Source organism: Scyliorhinus torazame, chromosome 8 (assembly GCF_047496885.1).
Source record: "Scyliorhinus torazame isolate Kashiwa2021f chromosome 8, sScyTor2.1, whole genome shotgun sequence".
Classification (NCBI taxonomy): domain Eukaryota; kingdom Metazoa; phylum Chordata; class Chondrichthyes; order Carcharhiniformes; family Scyliorhinidae; genus Scyliorhinus; species Scyliorhinus torazame.
In genome coordinates, this window is record NC_092714.1 from 3,815,375 (window position 1) to 3,830,374 (window position 15,000).

Here is a 15,000-nt window from a genome sequence, read left to right on the forward strand (position 1 = left end):
ATTGTTAAGATTGAGTGGTTCTTCTTGTAGGCTCGTTTTATTGCCATGTAAGTGTGTTAACCAATTATTTAGTATAGCTATAGCTGTTTCGTCCGTCCAATGAATGTTATCTAACTGGACCTGGAAAAACCTATTCGGAATTGCTGGGATGAAAGAATGCTGGTTAATGTATTGGTTCAAGGCTGTGATGGTCCTCTTCTGTTCTTGTGGGAGATTTGCACTATAATTGAGTTCAACTATAAAAATCTCTGCTTTAGGGAATTTTTGTTTTGTAGTATTCAATAGAATCTCGAGTTGTTTAATCGCAGTGGAAGGTTTTTGTGTGCGGTTATCAATACCAATTGATAACACCACTTTTTGTATTTTCGAAGAGGGTTGTAATTTGTTTAGAACAGTACTGATGTGGGAAAATTTTGCTCCAGGAAAACAGTCGAATTGTATGTTTGGATCCGGACAATGTTTAATTTTCATGAGGTTGGAATCTCCTATTATTAATGTAGATTTTTGTGGCAAAAATGGCCAATCTTCATTCTTGTCATTTGTGTGAAGATGTTGTATCATAGATATTGTAGTTACTTTTTGTATCATGGGGAATGTTGTGTCCGGTGATGATGAGTGTGTCTGTAATGACTGTGTAGGGTTGTGTCTATCCATCTCTGGGCTAACAGCTCTGTAGGACCAAGTAAGTGATTGGATAGGGGCTTTTAAAAGACCTAGAAAACTCGAACATGTCGGTGTAGATGACGGGGATGAAACTATGTGTTCCATAATTAAATTCTTAGAAGTACTTGGCACTGTTTGTGTTTGTATTTGCTGTTTTTTGTGTAATGTTATTGGTGTTGAGATGTCTGTATGTTCGGAAAGTGATCCTGCAATTTGTTGATTGTCCTGTTGTTGTTTTGTAGAAGTAGTCGTTTTTAATCCTTTCAGTGTTAAGACCTTTTGTAAGTTCAAGATATATTCTTTTGTTTTTTGGATTGTTTTAGTTCTGAATTTATTCTTAACTTTTGTTTTGTGCCATTGTACAGCTTTTGAAAAAGCTTCCTCGCATCTATTTATATCGATAATTTTTTGTAATTTATTAAATAATGTTTTCAGGTTTGTTTTATAATGTTGAATTAATAAAACTTTAGTGTTATAAACCCAATTGTTTGCATTGATTGTTAATCTATTTGTTGTTGTAGTAGTTAACCCTGCTGGTTTTATTGAGTCTATTAGTGACTTTGATAATTGTACAATGTGTGTAGGGGTGTCCTCTTCAAGAATAGATAATTGGTGCATACTTTGTAACATTTTAAAAATTATTTTAACGGTTGGGATGAATGTATTTGTCCGGATATAAATGGGATTCATTGTATTGTTGTTCATTTTGTGATGACCGCCACATCCAGGTTACCTTGAAAAGAAATGTTTTTTTTGTAAATTAAATATTTAAGTTAGATATACTTATAATTAGGAAAGTACAAGTACATGACAGTTAAGAATCTTGGACAATTTTTAATAAAATATTTTAGGAAAAATAATTATTTTTATTCACACTTTTACTAAATTATCAATAAACATTTATATTTACGGAAACCAAATATAATATACATATCAATACATATTTTAATGTTTACATAAGAAAAAAACTTTTGATACTCTTATTCTCCGTTTGTTACCTAAGACTACTATATAAAGTAGCTAGGTTTTTTGGGGAGAAATGGATACTGCAGTATATGTCTAAAAGGTGGTAGAAATGGACGATAGTTAGTTTTAAAGTATAGTTAGGGTAATTTAATTTTTTTTTTTTTTTTTTTTTTTTTTTTTTTTTTTTTTTTTTTTTTTTTTTTTTTTCCTTCAAATATATTGTAACCAATTGTGAAGAATGGCCATGGCTGTGTCGTCTGTCCAGGTTATATTATTGTGTGAAACAGTAAAAACTTTATTTGATATGCTTGGGATATAACATTTATTTCTAATAAAGTCATTTAAAGTGACAATTGTTCGGATTTGTTTTTCTGGAAGTTTGCGGCTAAAATTGATTTCTGTGATGAAAATTTTAGTTCTGGGGAATTTTTGTGCGGCAATTTTTAATAGGATTTGTAATTGTTTAATAGCAGTGGTAGATGTTTGTGTACGGTTGAAAATACCTATGGAAAATATTATTGTATTTATTATGGGACAGGATTTTAATTTATGTAAAACGGAGGTAATGTGGATGAATTTTGCGCGTGGGAAACTGTCCAATTGAATATTGGGGTTGGGGCAATTTTTAATAGTGGATAGATTGGAGTCACCTATAATTAGAGCAGACTTTTTTGGTATTAAGAACCATTTTTTATTTTTGTAAAATGTATGGGGGTGTTGTAATATAATATATTTGGTCTCGTCATTCGTGGTAGTGGGTAAAATTTTATTTGGTATGTGTCTAACGTCGGTTATTTTTATAATTGGACTGTCAGTTACGTCGTCACTTGATTGTGACTGGACTGGGGTTGTTAGTAGATCGAAGTGTGTGGTATAAGTTGGGATTTGTGGTATAGGTGTAAAATTGTCATTGTGACTTAGTGCTGCATATTCAAAATCCGAATTTATGTCCTGTGTTTCCGGAGGGTCAATTATCTTTGTGTCTATAGGTGAAATGTTAATATTCGAATTAAAAATGTAGTTATGAGTTTTTTCAATAATCTCGAATCTTGCATTTTGTCTGAAATTTTTGTTATACCACCTTTTTGCCATATCAAATGCCTCTTGTGGCCGCTCCTTCCCAAAATCTTTTTCTAATTTGTTAAGTAATTTTTTTAGGTGTGTTTTATAATGGTCTATAACAATTGTTTGGGTAGTTTGAGCCCAATTATTTGCATTTATTATTAATTTTGAGCTAATTTGCGGGGTAACTCCTATGGGTCGAATTGAATTGATTAATGTATTGGATACTTTTTTTATATATTTGGGGATGTTCCCTTCTGTTAACGTCAGGTGATGCATATATTGCAGCATTTTGTACATTATTTTGGTTGCTGGTAAATCGAAATTTTCTTCAGTGAAAAGGATGGTGGTATTCATCCTTAAAATAAAACAAAAAGAGTTAATTTCTTATATAATTTTAAATACTTTATATGTAAGTAACATTAGTTATCGATGAAATTTTTTTTTTTTTTTTTTTTTTTTTTTTTTTTTTTTTTTTTTTTTTTTTTTTTTGAGGAAAAACCGAATAAATGTAACCTAAAATACAAACCATTTAAAATTGTTGTATCTATATTAATTCAATTATTATTGTATATCAAACTACGTTAATGTGATAAAGATAGAGAGCACGAGATCGACCAGGCGCGAGACTGGAAAATAGCCTTAAAGTTTTTGGGAATTATTCCCAAATTATAACATACCTGAGAGTGGTTTTGCTGAGATTTTTGAAATTTGAATGTAGTCTAATAGTGGACTATCTAGTGGAAGGAATCATTCCTTGTTAGACTTTATATTTACTTTTATTAAAAATATTTGTATTAAAAAATGCTACCTGGAGAGTTGTGTAGAGAAACGAACTGGTTGATGGACTAGCCCTCTGCTATGTCACGATGGGAATCTTCCTTTGTAGATATTACAAAATGTTAAAGAATTTTGAAAAAATTATTTCTTTTTTATTAAAAAATGAGGAAAAATTTTTTGTGAAAAACCACTTTTTAAAAAAATTTTGTGCTATCTGCATCGAAGTAGAGAGTACAGATCTTTATGTGGGCTACTAAAACCTATTTTGTAGGCAAACAATGGTCCCGACATGTTTCGCAGACATTACTGCTCATCAGGGGACTGTTTTTCGTCCACTAAGAGCCTTCCTCTCACTAAATGTGTAGCACAAATTTCCAAATCAAAAATCTTACTTTTTTTTTAAAAAATTAAAAAAATTCCATTAAAAAAATCCTTATTTAAAAGATTTTTTAAAAAAAGTTTTAACTAGGTAAAGGTAATTAATTATTGAAATAGTTTTACCTCAGAATTAATCAAAAATAGTAGAAATGTTCTCTGAAACGTAGTAGAAATATGGAGGATTTGGTGAAGCAACCTACTCCGGAGTGAGTCTGGAAGCTTCTGACCAACTGTCAGCCAGTAACAGCTGCATAAAACCGTTTTTTTTAAAAAAAAAAAAACTGTGATGTCATAAACGTCAACATACCTGAAAGAATTAGCATATTTAAATTAGGAATTGTACATTTTGTAATATTAATATGGAGCTATTAATTATTTTAAAATGCTTTTTATCTTTTTGATCTCCTTTGATTGTCATTTAAACTGTCTTGTAAACCATCAAAATGAATGTTGGTTAACATGTGATTTAATTTGGTAAACGTATTGGCCAAAGGAAATCATATCAAATCACACATCTCATCGATATCCCACTCTCCATCTTCAGCACATATTTATGTAATAAATTTTAATCCTATCTATATTAACAAAAAAATGCTAATAGCCTAAGATCCTTTATGAAATGTTAAAAACGAACAAGAAATTGGTTTGATTTTTTAATATCTGATCATTGATTCGTTATATATAACTAATTCGTGTAGTTTAATTGGGAATTTATATTTTTTTATATTAAAAAGAATAATTTGGCGGGTTGAGTTCCGTAAAGAAATGTTTAAGTTTTTGAATGTAATTGAGGAAAGTGTGTTTAAAGAAAAGTGTGTTAGTAAAGATTTTAATGGGCAGTGACAGGAACTTGGAAAGCTCGGCTGCCGGTTTAAACTGTCTTTACCAAGATGGCGGGTGGCCAGCGGCCGCTGAAATCGCCGATAATAGTCCGAGTTATTAATGAAGTAATTTGTGTTGTGAGAAGACAGAATGGTAAGGTCTTTTGTCTGTCAACTTTGTTCGTGACTCGAGGTTAGTAACAAAGCTGTTAGGACGTATATTTACTGGAAAATTTATATTCGGCTGGAGTTAAAATGGCGGATCGGGTTTATTTTTTTAAAACAAAACCTTCGTTTTATGGAAGATCTTTGGATTTATTAATTATACTTTATGAAGATAAAACAAAGGGGGATAGTGTCTATCAATTATATACTGAACTGCGTTATGAAAAATTAGTTTGAAAGATTTTATATCGGAGGATTTATGTCGGGTGCGCAGCGTGACTGGTGAAACGGGAAAAGCAGGTATGTGTGTCTGTGTTGCAGTCAGTTTAAAAACCGTCAGTTAAGACCTGTAGTAGTAATTATGAGAAAAAAGTCAGTGAATTGGTCCTTATGAGCTATTATTCTTTTTTTAAAAAACATTTTTTATAAATCTTAGTCCTTTCATGGTATGAATATTTAAAGGGGAAGGGAGAAATATTATTTGGGGAAAGTTTTTTTTAAAAAAATCTGGGGTTTGTATGGAAAGGAGTTTTATGGAGAGAACTGGGGGATGTGATTGGTTGTTGGGGTGGGTCGTGGTGGGTTTTTCTGCAAAGTTTTTTATAGGAGTTTCGAGGTGGGGGTTGTAAGCAAAATGAGGGGTTTTACTTTTGGTAGAGGGGATGGGAAGGTTGGGGTGGAGGGTGCATACTAGGTTTGAGTGATGGGTAAGCTTTGGACCGGGCTGGAGTAGAGGGAGAAGGTTGGATGAGGGAAGTTTCTACTGTAGGAGGAGTTCCCAGATGAGGGAAGGGGCTTCTATGGTTAGGACAAGGGTTTTTTTTAAGGACAGGACTATGTCAATCAAGGATGAAGTGTTAATGGATAATATAGGGGTAATGGGGGGAAGAAAAACTTGGTTAACAATATAAACCAATGTTTTTCCAGAAAATATTTGTCCTTTATGGAAATGTGTATTTTTTTGTAGGTTCCGTACAGTATGTGGACCCGTATAATTCTGGACTAGGAAGATTCGAGAAAAGCAAGGTCCTTTGGATTGTGTAAGTGTGTCTTGATATTATTATACACATAAACTGAATAATATGTGCACTTATACAATCTGTTAGAGGTGGTTGTGCTTATTAAAGGGTGGAATATTATCAGAAATATGTGAGGGAGAAAGATCATTTTCTAATTATTAAAAACTTGCCTAATGTAACTAACTGGGAATAGTTATCATTTTATTTAAACAGGGTTTAAAGCTTCATGATTTATGTAGGGGGGCAAACGGTTTAGTGGGGAACAGGGTTTGTGGAGGGGTAGGCTGTTTGTGAATGAGGGGGTATGTGGGGGAGAGAAAAGGGGCCTGTGAGGTTGAGTTGTGGGGAGGAGGGAGGCCTATGAGGTTGAGTTGTGGGGAGGAGGGGGGGGGTTTGTGAGGTTGAGGTGTGGGGAGGAAAAAGGTCTGTGAGGTTGAGTTGTGGGGAGAAGAGGGGCTTATGAGGTTGTGTTGTGGGGAGGAAGGGGAACTGTGAGGTTGAGTTGTGGAGAGGAGGGGTTGTAGGGAGGAGGGGGGTCTGTGAGGTTGAGTTGTGGGGAGGAAGGGGGCTTGTGAGATTAAGTCGTGGGGAGAAGGGGGGCCCTATAAGATTAAAATATGGGGAGGGGGGGGTTCTGTAAAGTTGAGTTGTGGGGAGGAGGGGGAGGGTCTGTGAGATTAAGTTGTAGGGAGGAGGGGGATCTTGTGAGGTTGAATTGTGGGAAGGAAGGGGGGCCTGTAAGGTTGAGTTGTGGGGAAAAGGGGAGTCCTATAAGGTTAAGTTGTGGGGAGGAGGGGGGGGTCTGTGTAGTTAAGTTGTGGATAGGAAGGGGGGTCTGTGAAATTGAGTTGTGGGGAGAAGAGGGGGTATGTGAGGTTAAGTTGTAGGGAGGAGAAAGGACCTGTGAGGTTGAGTTGTGGGAAGGAGAGGGGATCTATGAGGTTGAGTTGTGGGGAGGAAGGGGAGTAGTTGAGGTTAAGTTGTGGGGAGGAAGGGGAGTATGGTGAGGTTGAGTTGTGGGGAGAAGAAAGGACCTGTGAGGTTGAGTTGTGGGGAGAAGAAAGGACCTGTGAGGTTGAGTTGTGGGGAGGAAAGGGGAACTATGAGGTTGAGTTGTGGGGAGGGGTTTGGGCCTGTGAGGTGAGTTGTGGGGAGGAAGGGGAGTCTAGTAAGGTTGAGTTGTAGGGAGGAGAATGAACCTGTGAGGTTGAGTTGTGGGGAGGAGGGGGGATCTATGAGATTGAGATGTGGGGAGGAGTTGGGGTCTGTGAGGTCTGGTGAGGTTAAGTTGTGGGGAGGAGAAAGGACTTGCGAGTTTGAGTTCTGGGGAAGAGAGAGGACCTATGAGGTTGAGTTGTGGGTAGGAGTTGGAGCCTGTGGGGTTGAGTTGTGGGGAGGAAGGGGGGTCTGGTGAGGTTAAGTTGTGGGGAGGAGAAAGGGCTTGTGAGGTTGAATTGTAGGGAGGAGAGTGGACCTATGAGGTTGAGTTGTGGTGAGTAGTTGGGGCCTGTGAGGTTGAGTTGTGGGAAGGAAGGGGGGTCTGGTGAGGTTAAGTTGTGGGGAGGAGAAAGGACTTGTGAGGTTGAGTTCTGGGGAAGAGAGGGGACGTATGAGGTTGAGTTGTGGTGAGGAGTTGGGGCCTATGAGGTTGAGTTGTGTGGAGGAGTTGGGGCCTGTAAGGTTGAGTTGTGGGAAGGAAAGGGGATCTGGTGAGGTTAAGTTGTGGGGAGGAGAAAGGACTTGTGAGGTTGAGTTCTGGGGAAGAGAGGGGACCTATGAGGTTGAGTTGTGGTGAGGAGTTGGGGCCTATGAGGTTGAGTTGTGTGGAGGAGTTGGGGCCTGTAAGGTTGAGTTGTGGGGAGGAAAGGGGATCTGGTGAGGTTAAGTTGTGGGGAGGAGAAAGGACTTGTGAGGTTGAGTTCTGGGGAAGAGAGGGGACCTATGAGGTTGAGTTGTGGTGGGGAGTTGGGGCCTATGAGGTTGAGTTGTGTGGAGGAGTTGGGGCCTGTAAGGTTAAGTTGTGGGAAGGAAGGGTGGTTTTGTGAGGATGAGTTGTGGGGAGGAGAAAGGACCCTTGAGTTTGAATTGTGGAGAGGAGAGTGCATCTATGATGTTGAATTGTGGGGAGGAGTTGGGGTCTATAAGGTTGAGTTGTGGGAAAAAAAGGGGGGGCTCCGGTGAGGTCGAGTTATGTGGAGGAGAAAGGATCTGTGAGGTTAAATAGTGGGAGGAGAGGGTGTCTATGAGGTTAAGTTGTGGGGAGGAGTTGGGGCCTGTGAGGTTGAGTTTTGGGGAGGAAGGGGGGTCTGGTGTGGTATAAGTTGTGGGGAGGAGAAGGGATGTATGAGGTTGAATTGTGGGGAGGAAAGGGGACCTATGAGGTTGAGTTGTGGGGAGGAGTTGGGGTCTATGAGGTTGAGTTGTGGGGAGGAAGGGGGGTCTGGTGTGGTATAAGTTGTGGGGAGGAGAAAGGACTTGAGGTTAAGTTGTGGGAGAAGAGGGGACCTATGAGGTTGAGTTGTGGGGAGGAGTTGGGGCCTGTGAGGTTAAGTTGTAGGGAGGAAGGGGGGGTCTAGTAAGGTTGAATTGTGGGGAGGAGAAAGGAACTGTGAGGTTGAGTTGTGGGGAGGAGAGGGGACCTATGAGGTTGAGTTATCAGGAGGAGTTGGGGCCTGTGAGATTGATTTGTGGGGAGGAAGGGGGTCTGGTAAGGTTGAGTTGTGGGGAAGAGAAAGGACCTATGAGGTTAAATTGTGGGGGGGAAAATTGGGGCCTGTGAGGTATGTGTTGTGGGGAGGAAGGGGGGTCTGGTGAGGTTAAGTTGTGTGGAGGAAGAAAGGACCTGTGAGGTTGAGTTGTGGGGAGAAAGGGGGTCTGGTGAGGTTGAGTTGTGGGGGGGAGAAAGGACCTGTGAAGTTGAGTTGTGGGGAGGAGAGGGGAACTATGAGGTTGAGTTGTGGTGAGGAAGGGGGGTCGGGTGAACTTGAGTTGTAGGAAGGAGAAAGGACTTGTGAGGTTGAGTTGTGGGGACGAGAGGGAATCTATGAGGTTGAGTTGTGGGGGGGAGCTGGGGCCGATGAGGTTGAATTATGGGGAAGAAGTGGGGTCTGGTGAGGTTGAGTATGTAGGGAGGAGAGAGGACCTGTGAGGTTAAGTTGTGGGAAGGAGAGGTGATCTATCAGGTTTAGTTGTGGAGAGGAGAGGGGACCTCTGAGATTGAGTTGTGGAGAGGAGTTGGGACCTGTGAGGTTGAGTTGTGGGGAGGAAGAGGGGTCTAGTGAGGTTGGGTTGTGGGGAGGAGAAAGGACCTATGAGGTCGAATTGTGGGGAGGAGAGGGGACCTATAAGGTTGAGTTGTGGGGAAGGGTTGGGGCCTGTAAGGTTGAGTTGTGGGGAGGAAGGGGGATCTGGTGCGGTTGAATTGTGGGGAGGAGAAAGGACCTATGAGGTTGAGTTGTGGGGAGGAGAGAGGACTTATGAGGTTGAGTTGTGGGGAGAAGTTGGGGTCTGTGAGGTTGAATTGTGGGGAGGAAGGGGGGTCTGGTAAGGTTAAGTTGTGGGGAGGAGAAAGGACCTGTGAGATTGAGTTGTAGGGGAGGGGGCTCTGGTGAGGTTGAGTTGTGGGGAAGAGAAATGACTTGTGAGGTTAAGTTGTGGGAGGAGAGGGGATTTATGAAGTTGAGTTGTGGAGGGGAGTTGGGGCCTGTGAGGTTGAGTTGTGGGGAGGAAGGGGGATCTGGTGCGGTTGAATTGTGGGGAGGAGAAAGGACCTATGAGGTTGAGTTGTGGGGAAGAGAAAGGAACTGTGAGGTTGAGTTGTGGGGAGGAGTTGGGGCCTGTGAAGTTGAGATGTGGGGAGGAAAGGGGGTCGGGTGAGGTTGAGTTGTGGGGAGGAAGGGGGGTGTGGTGCGGTTGAGTTAAGGCGAGGAGAAAGGGCCCGTGAGTTTGAGTTGTGGGGAAGAGAGGGGATTTATGAGGTTAATTTGTGGGGAGGAGTTAGGACCAGTGAGGTTGAGTTGTGGGGAGGAAGGGGGGTCTGGTGAGGTTGGGTTGTGGGGAGGAGAAAGGACTTATGAGGTTGAGTTGTGGGGAGGAGGGGGGGATTCATGAGGTTAATTTGTGGGGAGGAGTTAGGACCAGTGAGGTTGAGTTGTGGGGAAGAAGGGGGATCTGGTAAAGTTGAGTTGTGGGGAAGAGAGAGGACCTGTGAGGTTGAGTTGTGGGAAGGAGAGGTGGCCTATGAAATTTAGTTGTGGAGAGGAGTTGGGGCCTGTAAGGTATGTGTTGTGGGGAGGAAGGGGGGTCTGGTGAGGTTAAGATTGTGGGGAGGAAGAAAGACCTATGAGGTTGAGTTGTGGGGAGGAGAGAGGACCTATGAAGTTGAGTTGTGGGGAGGAGTTGGGTCCTGTGAGGTTGAGTTATGGGGAGGAAAGGGGGTTCTGATGCAGTGGAGTTGTGGGGAGGAGAAAGGATCCATGAGGTTGAGTTGTGGGGAGGAGAGGGGAATCCCTGAGGTTGAGTTGTGGGGAGGAGTTGTGGTCTATGAAGTTGAGTTGTGGGGGAAAAAAAATAAACTGGTGAGATTGGGTTATAGGGAGGAGAAAGGACCTGTGAGGTTGAGTTGTGGGAAGAAGAGGGGATCTATGAGGTTGAGTTATGGGGAGCAGTTATGGCCTGCGAGGTTGAATTGTGGGGAGGAAGGAGGGTCTGGTGAGGTTGAGTTGTGGGGAGGAGAAAGGACTTGTGAGGTTCAGTTGTGGGGAGGAGAGGGAATCTATAAGTTTGAGTTGTGGGGAGGAATTGGGGCTTGTGAGATTGAGTCGTGGGGAGAAAGGGGGTCTGGTGAGTTTGAGTTGTGGGTAGGAGAAAGGACCTGTGAGGTTGAGTTGTGGGGAGAAAGGGGGTTTGGTGAGGTTGAGTTGTGGGGGGGGGGGGAAAAGAAAGGACCTGTGAAGTTGAGTTGTGGGGAGGAGAGGGGAACTATGAGGTTGAGTTGTGGGGAGGAAGGAGGGTCGGGTGAGCATTGAGTTGTAGGAAGGAGAAAGGACTTGTGAGGTTGAGTTGTGGGGACGAGAGGGAATCTATGAGGTTGAGTTGTGGGGGGGAGTTGGGGCCTATGAGGTTGAGTTATGGGGAAGAAGGGGGGTCTGGTGAGGTTGAGTATGTGGGGAGGAGAGAGGACCTGTGAGGTTAAGTTGTGGGAAGGAGAGGTAATCTATCAGGTTTAGTTGTGGAGAGGAGAGGGGACCTCTGAGATTGAGTTGTGGAGAGGAGTTGGGACCTGTGAGGTTGAGTTGTGGGGAGGAAGAGGCGTCTAGTGAGGTTGGGTTGTGGGGAGAAGAAAGGACCTGTGAGGTCGAATTGTGGGGAAGAGAGGGGAGCTATAAGGTTGAGTTGTGGGGAAGAGTTGGGGCCTGTGAGGTTGAGTTGTGGGGAGGAAGGGGGGGTCTGGTGAGGTTGAGTTGTGGGGAGGAGAAAGGACTTGTGAGGTTGAGTTATGGGGAGGAGAGGGGGACTGTGAGGTTGAGTTGTGGGGAGGAGTTGGGGTCTGTGAGGTTGAGTAATGGGGAAGAAGGGAGGTCTGGCGAGGTTGAGTTGTGTGGAGAAGAAAGGATCTGTGAGGTTGAGTTGTGGGAGGAGAGGGGACTTATGAAGTTGAGTTGTGGAGAGGAGTTGGGGCCTGTGAGGTTGAGTTGTGGGGAGGAAGGGGGGTCTGGTACGGTTGAATTGTGGGGAGGAGAAGGACCTATGAGGTTGAGTTGTGGGGAAGAGAAAGGACCTGTCAGGTTGAGTTGTGGGGAGGAGTTGGGGCCTGTGAGGTTGAGATGTGGGAAGGAAAAGGGGGTCGGGTGCGGTTGAGTTGTGGGGAGGAAGGGGGGTGTGGTGCGGTTGAGCTGAGGGGAGGAGAAAGGGCCTGTGAGGTTGAGTTGTGGGGAAGAGAGGGGATTTATGAGGTTAATTTGTGGGGAGGAGTTAGGACCTGTGAGGTTGAGTTGTGGGGAGGAAGGGGGGTCTGGTACGGTTGAGTTGTGGGGAGGAGAAAGGAACTGTGAGGTTGAGTTGTGGGGAGGAAAGGGAGCCTATGAGGTTGAGTTGTGGGGAGCAAAAAGGACTTGTGAGGTTGAGTTTTGGGGAGGAAGGGGGATCTGGTGAGGTTGATTCGTGGGGAGGAGAAAAGACCTGTGAGGTTGAGTTGTGGGGAGGAGAGGTGATCTATGAGGTTAAGTTGTGGAAAGGAAGGGGGGTCTGGTAAGGTTAAGTTGTGGGGAGGAGAAAAGACCTGTGAGATTGAGTTGTGGGGAGGAGCGGGGACGTATGGGGTTGAGTTGTGGTGAGGAGTTGGGGTCTATGAAATTGAGTTGTGGGGAGGAAGGGGGGTCCGGTGAGATTAAGTTGTAAGGAGGAGAAAGGACCTGTGAGGTTGAGTTGTGGGGAGGAGAAGGGACCTATGAGGTTAAGTTGTGGGTAGGAGTTCGGTCCTGTGAGGTTGAGTTATGGGGAGGAAGGGGGGTCTGGTGTGGTTGAGTTGTGGGGAGGGGAAAGGATCTATGAGGTTGAGTTGTGGGGAGGAGAGGAGAATACCTAAGGTTGAGTTGTGGGGAGGAGTTGTGGTGTATGAGGTTAAGTTGTGGGGGGAAAAAAAATAAATAAACTGGTGAGGTTGGGTTATAAGGAGGAGGAAGGACCTGTGAGGTTGAGTTGTGGGAAGAAGAGGGGATTCATGAGGTTGAGTTATGGGGAGCAGTTATGGTCTGCGAGGTTGAGTTGTGAGGAGGAAGGAGGGTCTGGTGAGGTTGAGTTGTGGGAAGGAGAAAGGACCTGTGAGGTTGAGTTATGGGAAGGAGAGGTGACCTATGAGATTTAGTTGTGGAGAGAAGTAGGGGCGTGTAAGTTTAAGTTGTGGGGAGGAAGGGGGGTCTGGTGAGGTTGAGTTGTCGGTAGGAGAAAGGACCTGTGAGGTTAAATTGTGGAAAGGAGAGGGGATCCATGGGGTTGAGTTGTGGGAAGGAGTTGGGGCCTGTAAGGTTGAGTTGTGGGGAGGAAGGGGGGCCTATGAGGTTGAGTTGTGGGGAGGAGAAAGGACTTATGAGGTTGAGTTGTGGGGAGGAAGGGGGGTCTGGTGAGGTTAAGTTGTGGGGAGGAGAAAGGACCTGTGAGGTTGAGTTGTGGGGAGGAGAGGGGACCTATAATGTTGGGTTGTGGGGAAGAATTGGGGCCTGTGAGGTTGAGTTGTGGGCAGGAAGGGGGGTCTGGTGAGATTGAGTTGTGGGTAGGAGAACGGATCTGTGAGGTTGAGTTATGGGAGGAGAGGGGACTTATGAGGTTGAGTTGTGGAGAGGAGTTGGGGCTTGTGAGGTTAAGTTGTAGGGAGGAAGGTGGTCTGGTGAGGTTGGGTTGTGGGGAAGAGAAAGGACCTATGAGATAGAGTTGTGGGGAGGATTTGGGGTCTATGGGGTTGGGTTGTAGGGAGGAAGGGGTGGTCTGGTGAGGTTGAGTTGTCAGAAGGAGGAAGGACCTGTGAGGTTTAGTTATGGGGAGGAGTTAGGGCCTATGAGGTTGAGTTGTGGGGAGGAAGGGGGGTCTGGTTCGGTTGAGTTGTGGGGAAGAGAAAGATCGCGCGAGGTTGAATTGTGGGGAGGAGAGGGGACCTATGGGGTTGAATTGTGGGGAGGAGTTGGGGGTTGTGAGGCTAAATTCTGAGGAGGAAGGGGGGTCTGGTGAGGTTGAGTTGTGGGGAGAAGGAAGGATCTGTTAGGTTGAGCTATGGGTGAGGAGAAGGGGCGTATGAGGTTGAGTTGTGGGGAGAAGTTGGGGCCTGTGAGGTTGAATTGTGGGGAGGAAGGGGGGTCTGGCGAAGTTTAATTGTGGGGTGGAGAAAGTAACTGAGGTTGAGTTATGGGGAAGAGAGGGGGCCTATGAGGTTGAATTGTGGGGATGAGTTGGGATTTATGAGGTTGAGTTGTGGGGTGGAGGGGGTGTCTGGTAAGGTTGAGTTGTGGGGAGGAGAAAGAACCTGTAAGGTTATGGGGAGGAGAGGGGTAGGGTTAGGTTTAGGGTTAGGGTTTAGGGGTTAGGGTTTAGGGGTTAGGGTTAGGATTCCGGGTTACGGACAGAAGGGTGTCCTTATAAAAGTGAGGATAGTGCCAGGGAAGATTATGGATAGGGCTAGGAATATGAAGATTTGTAGGATAGATATAAGAATCAAAAAAAAAAAAAAAAAAAAAAAAAAAAAAAAATCGTGTATTATGACACTACTTGGAACAAGTTAATGTTATACGTGGCACTCGTCAAGGTTAGGATTCCGGGTTACGGACAGATGGGTGGTTACCCTTTTTTTTCTGCACCCAATAAGGGATACAGCGCCGAAGCGTCTGCCACTTTACTGGCGCACGTTCAACATTCTTTTCCGCATAGGATTTTACGTCATCTTGTTTCACGGAACTGAAAAAATATTTAAAAATTTAAAATAAAAACAAGTTGGAAAATAGTACGTGAGCAGCGAAGATTAGATTGTAGTTATATAAGAAGGTTGGGATGAAAGATTATTTAAAATTGTAAATGTGTAGGGTTTAGGGGTTAGGGTTAAGGGTTTGGGTTTAGGGTTAGGGTTTAGGGTTAGGGTTGGGTTTAGGGTTGGGTTTAGGGTTTAGGGGTTAGGGTTAGGGTTTAGGGTTTGGGGTTAGGGGTTAGGGTTTAGGGGTTAGGGTTAGGGTTTAGGGTTAGGGTTAGGGTTAGTAAAACGACACCAAATTAGGGTTAGGGTTTAAGGTTAGGGTTTAGGTTAGGGTTAGGGTTAGGTTTAGGGTTAGGGTTAGGGTTAGGATTCCGGATTCTGGACAGAAGGGTAACCTTATAAAAGTGAGGATAGTGTCAGGGAAGATTATGGATAGGGCTAGAAATATGAAGGTTTGTAGGATAGATATAAGAATAAGAGAATAGGGGAGAGAAAAAAAATTTAATAAAAAAGGTCACTCTTTATGGAGTTTGGGTTAGGGTTGTGGACTGTATAGAATTTGCAGTTTTCGTCTTGACTATAGTTTGATAAAGGAAAAAGTGAGGAATGAAGTGTATTATAAATGTGTAAAGTTATTGGGTTAATGTTTTGGATAAGAGTTAGAACTAATATCCCAAAAAAATATGTCTTA

At 43.6% G+C, this 15,000-nt stretch overlaps 1 protein-coding gene across 2 annotated transcripts in view; it reads right to left on the reverse strand.

Annotated features, from left to right (window-relative positions):
• LOC140427633 (uncharacterized) overlaps window positions 1-4,121 on the reverse strand; it is a 7,297-nt gene extending 3,176 nt beyond the window's left edge. Inside the window, exons 1-4 of one of the 2 annotated variants that reach the window (XM_072513055.1) lie at window positions 3,973-4,121; window positions 3,503-3,572; window positions 3,372-3,428; window positions 1-1,396 (exon numbers count right to left, since the gene is read on the reverse strand). The exon at window positions 1-1,396 is cut by the window's left edge and continues 2,450 nt beyond it. In XM_072513055.1, coding sequence (XP_072369156.1) covers window positions 1-1,368 — 1,368 coding nt within the window. In that variant the 5' untranslated portion in view covers window positions 1,369-1,396; window positions 3,372-3,428; window positions 3,503-3,572; window positions 3,973-4,121. Of the gene's footprint in view, window positions 1,397-3,371; window positions 3,429-3,502; window positions 3,868-3,972 lie in introns of those variants that run through there. The other variant, XR_011948578.1, reaches the window with a different exon arrangement.
• Window positions 4,122-15,000: the final 10,879 nt, after the last annotated feature.